Consider the following 10658-nt stretch of genomic DNA (forward strand, 5'->3'; position numbering starts at 1 on the left):
TTGTTTTCTAGAAGAATTACTATCTTCTTTTATTCTTTGTAAAGTTTTTACTTTATATCAGAATATTCTGACATTTCCTTCGACTTTATTCTCAATAAGTTATTATTTTCCTCAAAATCTCAGTTTTTTCTTCCCGACACTGACTAACACTTATACAGCAGTAGCAGTTGTTTGTAATAATGATGTCTGACCCTGTGCCCCCCCACAGCCCCCTCCCTGATGTCTCACCGGTTCGTGACGGTGCGTCGAGGCAGTCCAGCGGCTCGCAGCGGGCAGATCCAGCCTGGAGACCAGCTGGACGCGGTGGAGGGTCGAGCGGTCGGAGGTCTGCAGCACCGAGACCTCGCCCAGATCCTGAGGAGAGCCGGGAACACACTGAGACTGAGCATCACACCGAGACACCGTACGGACGGACACACACACACACACACACACACACACACACACACACACACACACAGGTGAAGCTTGACTGTTGTGCACATTTTCTAACTTTCTGTGAACTTTTACCAGCGGAGTTGCAGCGTTAAGGAACAACAAGCTGGCCCGGCAGAGAGCTGGTTTACACAAAGACCACAGACACTAAACCAGCTTTTTAAAACACTGATGGAAACTTATTGTCACGTTAATGTTGATGTTCCACTTTCTGCTGTGAACAGACTCAAGTGGAGACGTTCAGACACCAACATGCTTCTTAGGTTTTGTGAAAATATGATTTATATTGTCCAGAAGGTTTGTGAAATGATATTTTATCACTTTCAGACTCGTCCTCTCTGTCAGAGGGAGCAGATCTGGATATTGACGGCCGGGTGATGAAAGGATCCAGAAGCAGGTCAAAGGTCAGTCCGACCCCTCACAGTCTCACAGTAGTTTCAGTACAAACTAATGTTTCTGTTTTAAGAGCTGCTCTCAGATCAGATTCAACATCTTCAGGATTAACTGCCTCAGTAAGAGAAAAGTAACGTGATGTTATGAAAATAAGAGTTGTAATAATTTGATATAAAATAGTAACAAACAACTTTAAATGCTGCAATATTATGAGAATAAAGTTCTAGTTTTTTGAGGGTAAAATTGTGAAAGTATGATGAAAGATGAGGCTGAGCTGAGTTCAACAATGACTTAAAGGTAATAATGAAACACATCTTGTAGTATTTGTACAGTATACATGGACAAAACACTTGAAATATCAATATAGAATTTATTCTAATTTTCACACCTTTTTTCTGATATTATACTTGTAATTCTGGTTTTATAAATTCCAACTTTATCATTCTTTCCGTAAAATTAGGACTTTATATCAGAATATTATTATGTTTCCAAAATGAAGAAATTTTATTTTCTCTTATACACCCCATAAATCTTAGTTTTTCTTCCTGACACTGACTCTAACACCCCAAATAAACATCCGTGTGAAGGTCAAAGCTCCAGCAACACTATATAGATAGAATATAAAATAAATTTATTGTAAGACCAGCGCGTTGCGGACCTGCGGCCTTCATCAGGGTCAAACAGCAGAAGCAGTTGTGGTGGTCGTAGAGAAGTAAGCAATAGTAGAAGTATTACTAATAGTAGTGATAATAAAAAGCAGGATTAAAAGTGGTAATAATTAAATGTATCGTCTGTCAGGAGGAGTCCAGGTTCTACAACGTGGATCTGGAGCGAGGTCCGACAGGTTTCGGTTTCTCTCTGAGGGGGGGGCAGCGAGTACAACATGGGACTGTATGTACTGGGACTGATGGAGGGGGGGCCGGCCCAACGTAGCAACAAGATACAGGTACACACACATACACACACGCACACTTCCTGCAGCTGTTTCACAGTAAAAGCCAGAATCAGTTCTCTTCTCTGGAAGGCTTTTACTGTGAAAGAGCTGCAGGAAGTGCTTTTGTTTTTTGTCAGTCCAGCACTTTGGGTCAGAGTGAGACTCCTGATCATCAGAAGATGAATCGTGAGGGTTTCAGTGACCTGCTCGTGGTTCTTGCAGCTCCTCCATCAGAACAAACTTTTACATTGGGGCGTCATACACACTGCAGCCTGTAGGGGGCGATATCTGCGCTTTGTTAACCCTCCACCTACAAACATATTTTACATACCGACTGGGGTCCCTGAGAATAAACAACTCTTAAGAAACAGCCATCAGAGCAAAATGTTTTATTATTGTTAATTATTTAACAATTATTTAGGAAAGTTAGAGGAACTTTGCATATTGACGGAGCCCAAATCTGAGTCTGCAGCATCCGTGTCTGCATCAATTATAACAGAAAACAATGATATGAAGTCATTAAGAACAAATTGATTGACAAAGTCATGAAAGATAGAATAGAGCACCTGTGAGGGACAAAAGGTATTAGCTCAGGGGTCTGAGGGACCCCAGTTAGTAGGATTAAGGTTAAAAAACAAACAGTGAGGCCTCACACCACTAACAGGTACTTAACTACAGCTGCAAACTGTTAATTTAATAATCTAGCGATATCTCAGTTATTTTATCAATTAATGGTAATTTGGTGAAACAAAAATGACTGAAAGCAGAAGTGGATTTATTGAAATGTCCAGCAGCAAATATTAAACCCAAATATATTTAGTTTAAAATGAGAAAAGACAAAGAAAACTAAATAAACTAACTCGTAATCTTGACAAAAGTGGAAAATAATTTGTGAATCTGCCCCAAAATGAAAGAGTTAATTCTCGGCTGTAGTTCTTCTGTAATCCTGCTGACAGACAAACAAACTAAACCCAAAACATAAGTAAATCAGTGAATTAGGTTCACAGCTTTATTGTCATTAAACAATACAAGACGTAGACGGAGCTTCTTCAAACTGCAGCTTAAAAAATACTTTTAATTTATTATCAAAACTGCTGCCGGTTAATTTGCTGTAGTCGACTCATCATCCGAGCTGCACATCTTCTGTCATGATTACGTTTTTCTTTCTGTGTTTTTCCTCGTCAACCCCAAACAACAGATATTGAGAGTTAAATAAAACATAAAGTATTGAAGCGTATACTCAGGGGGAAATATACAATACTGAACAGTGGAATCTGGCTACGGGAAGGACAGCGGTAGAACCAGCAATAAATATACTTTATTATTCAAGCTCCGTCTGCCCCGTTGTCGCCTCTCCTCAGTAACCTCCAGCTGTTCACACAACTTTTTAAAAGCACAAACAATGAAGCGAGCAGCTCTCAGTCAGCGTCAGAAACTGAGACTCTCTCGCCAGGTGAGCGACACGTTTTCCTCCCAGCGGAGGAAAAAGCACCTGTCGCCCGTGGCACTCTCGGAACACACAGCGGACTGCTACCAGCGGGCCCTTAGCCCACAGAGATTAATTTTCGGCTGGGTTGTTCAGTCCGCCTTTTCGTGACCTCTTATATTATTCCTGCTAACCTTTAAACGGTTTCGGGAGCTAGGCTCGGCCGCCTCTCTCTCTCTCTGGAGAGGACACAACCTCGCACGACTTTCCCGGACCTGCTTTTAAACTTAATCCCCTCGGCAAATGCTCCGGTCTCTAAGTCGTTAAGATGACCACTAGGAAAAAGGCCTCTTATGCAAAGTCGAGAATCACAGACAACTCAAAGAACGTTCACAGACAGTCACCATCAGATAAACATTTTCCAGCATCAAGTCAATCACAATGCAATGCAGAAAGCTCTTTGACACTTTACAAAAAAATCCAACCAGATATAAGATTTTTTCCCTGAAAATTCTGGGCACTGGGCCAGTTTCGGTTTTAAGTGTCCCTATACGGTGATGCAGGTTATCTCACCCGATGTGTCCTATATGGCGTGTGTACAATATTTTGAAAAAATCAGTAGTGTGTCAGCCGTAGTATGGAAGCTGATGCTTTTTTTTCCTTTTTGTTTTTCTCAGTATTTTGTAAAAAAAATTTGTGCCTATTTTTGGAGTGCCTGTGCACCTTAACACTCATCGACGGATCATGCCGTCACAACAACGTAAAGAATAAACGCATGAATGTGAATTGCACCCTTATCCACTTCTCTCTACAGTATCAAATATAAAGTATGTCCTCGGTGTCAGTTTACACGTCTGTTAGTTTCCTAATCTGCATGCGACGCATTCCTGCAGCGGTTAACACTTCACCAGGACGATCTCTCGGCACTTCAGGTGTGAAAAGACGCGTCAGCAACACGCGATATGAAACAGACGAACGCTCCTTTGTGAGATTAAATCACTTAATTTATTTATGAGTTTCAGGATCTCACTCCTTTTTGTCTGCAGCCGTGAGACGCTGAGCATCAAACATTCAACATCCAGCTTCTTCCACAGCGCTGAGCTTTAAATATTCAACAAGAGGGTCTAGAAGTGCAGGTAGCGCCCCCTACAGGCAGAAGTGTGAAGAGCTCAGGATATTTGAATGATCTGTTTACCAAATTTAAAACTGTGTGACATCCTCTTGGCCAACTCTGGATTACCATCAATCCTCAAATAAAATCTAAAATTTAAGCATGTAAACAAATTAGAGCCTGAAAATAAACAAAAACGTATTATTTTCATTATTTTTTGACTTTTTAAGCAAAACTGCCAACAATTTACTGGTATCAGCTTTTTATAAAAAAGGGAATATTTTCTGCTTTTATCATTCAAACTGAATTTAACTGAAGTTTGTTTAAAGACATTATTGAAACTGAAAATAAGTTGCAGTTGCACTTTTATTCAACACAAATACGGTTCTCTAATTAAATCAAAATACATCAACTTTACCGTTTTTATTAAATCGTTAAGTCACTAAAACTCAAAACTTCCTGCCGATACCAGGATTGGTTGGTTTTAATGTGAAATATCAGTACAGGAAGTGTTAAAGGACTCTTTTTAAAAAGCAGTATGACTGTAAAGCAGACCATGTGTTTTCCTCAGAGAAGTACGCAGTGAATTTATCAGAACAGGTAAACGTGGACCAATCCTGTTCGTGATATTCATGGACAGGATATCAAGGCGTAGTCGTGGAGGAGAGGGGTTGCAGTTCGGTGGCCTAAGAATCTCATCGCTGCTCTTTGCAGATGATGTGGTCCTTATGGCACCTTCGGTCTATGACCTTCAACAGTCACTGGATCGGTCAGTGTGAAGCGGTTGGGATGAGGATCAGCACCTCAAAATCTGAGGCCATGGCTCTCAGCAGGAAACCGGTAGATTGCCTACTCCGGGTAGGGAATGAGCCATTACCCCAAGTGAAGGAGTTCAAGTACCTCGGGGTCTTGTTCGCGAGTGAGGGGACGATGGAGCGAGAGATTGGCCGGAGAATCGGAGCAGCGGGGGGCGGTACTACAGTCACTTTACCGCACCGTTGTGACGAAAAGAGAGCTGAGCCAGAAGGCAAAGCTCTCAATCTACCGCTCGATCTTCGTTCCTACCCTCACCTATGGTCATGAAGGGTCATGACCAAAAGAACGAGATCACGGGTACAAGCGGCCAAAATGGGTTTTCTCAGACGGGTGGCTGGCGTCTCCCTTAGAGATAGGGTGAGAAGCTCAGCCATCCATGAGAGACTCGGAGTAGAGCCGCTTCTCCTTTACGTTGAAAGGAGCCAGTTGAGGTGGTTCGGGCATCTAGTAAGGATGCCACCTGGGCGCCTCCCTAGGGAGGTGTTCCAGGCACGTCCAGCTGGGAGGAGACCCCGGGGAAGACCCAGGACTCGGTGGAGAGATTATATCTCCTCACTGGGAATGCTTCAGGATCCCCCAGTCGGAGCTGGAGGATGTGGCCCGGAGAAGGGAAGATTGGGGTTCCTTACTGTAGCTGCTGCCCCCGCGACCCGACCCCGGATAAGCGGTAGACGATGGATGGATGGTAAACATGGAGGAACAGGAGCAGAAAACAAAAAGAGACTCAAATGCACAGACGGACATTTAATTTCTTTTATAAAATAACAGCAAGTAAACTCATAAACTGGAATTGAAAGTCACAACTGGGAAAACTGTGTTGAATATGTAACGCCTAATATGCCAGATTGTTCCTACTTTTCACTGTTTCAATTTATTTTTCTTTGAAACTCATCTCATGGAAATTGTTTGATGCTGAATGTCAATGGAAAATATGATTTGATATGCAAGAAGAGAAATAAACACAAGATGCATAAAACAATTAAATCCACGACTAAAGATGTATAAAGCTGCACGTCTGCAGGTCATTCTTTCATTAATAACCAGCTCCTACATGTGGCTCCCTGTGCAGTTTGATGATGTTATGTCGTACCTGCTGTCTCAGGTGTCGGACCAGCTGGTGGAGATAAACGGAGACAGTACATCAGGGATGACTCACAGTCAGGCTGTGGAGCAGATCAGGAGAGGAGGACATCGAATCCACCTCGTCCTCAAGAAAGGAAACGGATACGTGCCCGACTACGGTGAGACAACCTGATGCAGTGAAGTTAAACTGTGTGGGACGTTTGGGGAGTTTGTTCTCGGCTGGCAATCTTTATCATTTAAATAAATGTAGTGAAGTAGAAGTATACAGTTTTATAAATTGGAAATATTTAAAGTGAGCATGATAGTCGGCGTCCTGTCAGGAGCTGCCTGCAGCTACGGGCGTGTTTTAGGTTTGACGCGGCTTCTCAGATACAAACACGTGGGAATTCCCGGGTGGTAATACTGCGAATGTAAAAGGGCTTTCATCAGAGGGTCAGAGACTCAATCCCCATCGTGTTAGCTCATCCGGCAATAGATCGTAAATTAACATTTATTTCAATTTAAATCTTCAAGATTACTTTAGCGACAGAATTGTAGGAATTCCTAAAAAAAAACATGTTTACAGTTTCTGTATCTGCAGCTTCTCTTTACTTTTAATGTTTCTGTGTTCGGGACGTTTCTGGGCGTAAAGCTCTTTAAAAATGTAGCAACCAGAAGTGGCGAACAACTGTGTGCTTCAAATGTTGCACTTAAGTAAATATAGTTTCTTTCCACAGCTGATGAAGAAATCTCTTTGTCATGTCGTCGTATTTTTGTCTTTGAGTTGGTAAAAACCAGAGAATTAAAATATTTGACAGATCGTTAAAGAAATTAACGATTTTAGTAAAATTATCTGACTCTTCTCACTTCACAACTCTCTGAATCACAGCTCTTGAAATTGTACTTTCTCTTTTCTCTCCTTCCTCCTGTACTTCCTGTCCTCTTCCTCCTGTACTTCCTGTACTTCCTGTCCTCTTCCTCTTGTACTTCCTGTCCTCTTCCTCTTGTACTTCCTGTCCTCTTCCTCCACAGTGGAGTTGTCCAGCCTGTCTCTCTGTATGACCAACTCTAAACAGGGGGAACCCTGCTTCTACGTGATTGGACGCACTGAAAATTCGCGGTTGGTACTTCCTGTTCTTTCATTTCATTTCCTTTCCTTTCACTTTTCACCCTCCATCTTTATGTTTTTAAACATGTTGATAGTATGGTGGTAATGTGTCCACAAAAGGCTAATTTCTCTCAAATAATGAGCACAAGTTTGTTAAAATCTGTGTAAATCAACTTTGCCAAGATAATCCATCCACCGGAGTTGACTCTCATCACCATCTACACAACCAAAGGGTTTACGATTCAATTGTTTACAAGAGCACAACATTGTTTATCTATCCTCTTAATTTTGCTTCCTCACAGTGCACCAGATTGATGCATTTAACTTTAAAATGTAGTCTACAAAATGTATGGTAAATATTTCTGTATATTTTATTTATTATCGCGGGAAAATATTATATTGCAATGTCAAATTTTTCCAATATTGTGCAGCCCTTTGGCTTATGGTAATACTTATATATATACACACTCATTAAATCATTTTAATTCACGGGCAACCGCTCTGGTGGACTCCTGCAGTCTGCATGGCATGCTCCCTCTAAAAGACGACATCTGTAGCATTGTGTGTTGTGAGTGACCTTTTAGAGTGACCCGGCCAAGGCAGTGTAATAATGATGCTGTCAAATCAGCATCTTGATTTATGGATTATAATACATTTGTGAACCAAAATTGGAGAGGAATGAGCCTTTTGTGAGCATAGAAGAAGTCTTAAATCTTTTATTTTTGTGCATTTAAATAACTGAATAAAAACTGTACTGACATCTGGTGGACGTTGGAGGAACTGCAGCTCAACATGTTTGTTTGTCTGTCTGTCAGGCCCTGAGGAAGGAGCCCTCTCCCCCTCCTCCTCTTCACACACAGAGGAGCAAGATGTGAAAACAGTAACCATGACAACCGCCTCCCTCAGCCAGCAGAGGGGAGGAGGCGGTGGTACGGGAGGAGGAGAAGGAGGAGAGAGGAGGAGGACAAGGAGAGAGGGAGAAACCAAACGAAGAACAGGAGGAAGAGGAGGGTTAGGGCCTCCTGATCTGGACCTAGACGTAGTGGAGGAGGAGGCACGGGAGGAGGAGGAGGAGGAGGAGAGAAGGAAAAGAAGCCAGACTGTCAGGCCAAAGGAGAAGCGGGACAACCAGAGGGAGCAGGGGAGGAGGAGCAGGAGTTTACCCAGGATCAGTGCTCGATCTTGGGATATGTTGCTGCCGCAGGAGGAGGTGGAGGTGGAGGAATCTGGAGGAATGAAGGAGAGAAGGAGGAGCGAGACTAAGAGCAGGAGGAGAGCGACAAACGAGGAGGAGAGGAGGGTGGAGAGAGACGACAGGACCACCCGCCACGCAAAGCCTTCTGGGAGCTCAGGTGCGCCGTTCTCCTTCCTTATGCCGATTGACGACGACGACGATGACGACGACGACGAGCGTCAGCGTCTGTCCGACAGCGAATCAACAACCAGCATCGCAACAGCGGAGTGGAGGGAGGAGGATTCTGATTGGAGGAGAGCCGAGGGGAAGGCCCCGGGCCCCTGGCTGAAGCCGAGCCCGAAGAGATTGACGAAGGTTCTGATTGGCAGTCGGCTCGGTGGGCGGGAACTATTGGGCGGGCTCTCTCTCTGATTGGCTCACAGCGAGGACGTTTTTTTATTCGCTGATTTTCTTCTCTCTTTTTTTTGGCTACTTATAAGGGCTTTCTTGATTGGCCTACTGAGAGGAGACCCGCCTCTTCCTGCTTCTTATTGGATGACAAGAAGTTTCTGATTGGAAGATAATAAGCAAGCTGTCAAGGACTTGTATTTGATTGGCTGGTGGGCGGGTTTTGAGGCCTCCTGATTGGCCACTGACATAACAGCTGCACACACGGCTGCCAAATTCACCAACAATGTTATTTTTCATTTTACCCATCATCCCTCAGTGCATCCTGAGACCTGTATCACGAAGCCGTTATTATTAGTGCGTTATCCGGCTCTCGACGCTGGTGCACTTTTAAATCACCATGGTAACGGGGGTAAATCACCACGGTAACGGTGGTAAATCACCATGGTAACAGTGGTAAATCACCATGGTAACAGTTAACCTCAGAGAATTAGATAGAAAACCTGTCAACAGCACGACAATTAACCAATCAGGAAAATATATTTTTAATCAATTTATAATAAAAGTGACAAATAATAAGCAGCAGCAGAGATTTCTATGGGTCAGTAGAATCTGATTATCGTGTCTGAAACGCGGCCCAAGATGCCACGAGGTGGCTCGGTTCTTTGGGTGAACAGTTGAAAATATAAAGAAACAAGATATCTACAACATTTTCAGTCTAAAAGAGACTTTCTTGCACGTTTGCCCATCGGTTATGGAAGAAGTTTCATATTCATGTTGTCTGCAGTGAACTAGCGAAGGTAAACTTTTGCGGGGATTTAGCAAATGTTCCACCAAAACAAGATCCCTCCCGATATTAGTTTTGAAAGGGCACCATCGCTGCTTCCTTGGCTGCCCAAGACGATTGCGATTGGTTTAAAGAAAAGTAAACAACACTTCCATTTTCACCTTCGTACAGATTTATGATAGTTCAGCCAGACCTTTGTGTGCGTCACCAAATGCTCTGCAGGTAGAACCAGACCGTCGCTCTGAACATCTTCACTGTCAGGCTGCAGGGTTAATGTTGATCCACTGTAACTATGAATCATGTGGAAAAGTGTGTAACCAGCTTCACGACACCAGCGATCAGGATCCCTGATGTTGGGTTCCAGAGTGAGATGAAGTTCTTGTGATACAGGCCCCGCTCTTCACCTCCATCATCCTCCTCATCATCATCCTCCTCCTCCTCATCATCCTCCTCTTCCTAACTTTAAACTCGTATGCAAACAACATGAGAACCTTTACTGAAGGCGCTGTTCTGTGATTCTGTGTAATCTGAGCATGTGAATATCACTGGAATGATTTTTTATTTTTATAAGCTGAACATGTAAAAGGCTCAATGACATCATTAGTATTAATATTATTATTATTAGATATTAAATAGATCAGAGATGATCTGGTTTGCCTGCTTGCTTGTAAAAAAAAGAAGAAAAAAAAAACATTGCCCTGATGATGTAACAGAGCCATAACACACACACGCACACACACACACACACACACACACACACACACACACACAGTTCAGGTCCAGCTGTGGTCCTGTTGGCTGTCAATTACCATAACATCGCCACGGCAACTTGGCCGACAAAGATGACCCGTTTCTATAGCAACAGCCACGGTGGATCAGGACGCTACGACCTGCAGCTCTGGATCAAAACAAAGTGCCTCATTTATTTCAGCCTTCGTCCTGCAGACTGACAGCGAGGCTGCAGGCAGCAGACACCGCCGCCACTTCCTGTTCACATCCCGCCA

The 10658-nt window shown here is 43.2% G+C and overlaps 1 protein-coding gene across 2 annotated transcripts; it reads left to right on the top strand.

Moving 5' to 3' along the window:
- Positions 1–208: 208 nt before the first annotated feature.
- Positions 209–10299, top strand: LOC115005798 (membrane-associated guanylate kinase, WW and PDZ domain-containing protein 1). 2 transcript variants are annotated; one of them, XM_029427739.1, is made up of 5 exons: positions 346–403; positions 763–839; positions 1627–1774; positions 6218–6356; positions 8101–10299. In XM_029427739.1, the coding sequence occupies exons 3-5, from the start codon at positions 1712–1714 to the stop codon at positions 8889–8891; spliced, it is 993 nt and encodes a 330-aa protein (XP_029283599.1). In that variant the 5' UTR covers positions 346–403; positions 763–839; positions 1627–1711; the 3' UTR covers positions 8892–10299. The 2 variants fall into 2 exon arrangements, with proteins under 2 accessions (XP_029283598.1, XP_029283599.1); XM_029427738.1 differs by lacking the exon at positions 1627–1774 and having other exon boundaries at positions 209–403.
- The last annotated feature ends 359 nt before the right edge of the window (positions 10300–10658 follow it).

This window comes from Cottoperca gobio, unplaced genomic scaffold, assembly GCF_900634415.1.
Source record: "Cottoperca gobio unplaced genomic scaffold, fCotGob3.1 fCotGob3_365arrow_ctg1, whole genome shotgun sequence".
NCBI classification, from domain to species: domain Eukaryota; kingdom Metazoa; phylum Chordata; class Actinopteri; order Perciformes; family Bovichtidae; genus Cottoperca; species Cottoperca gobio.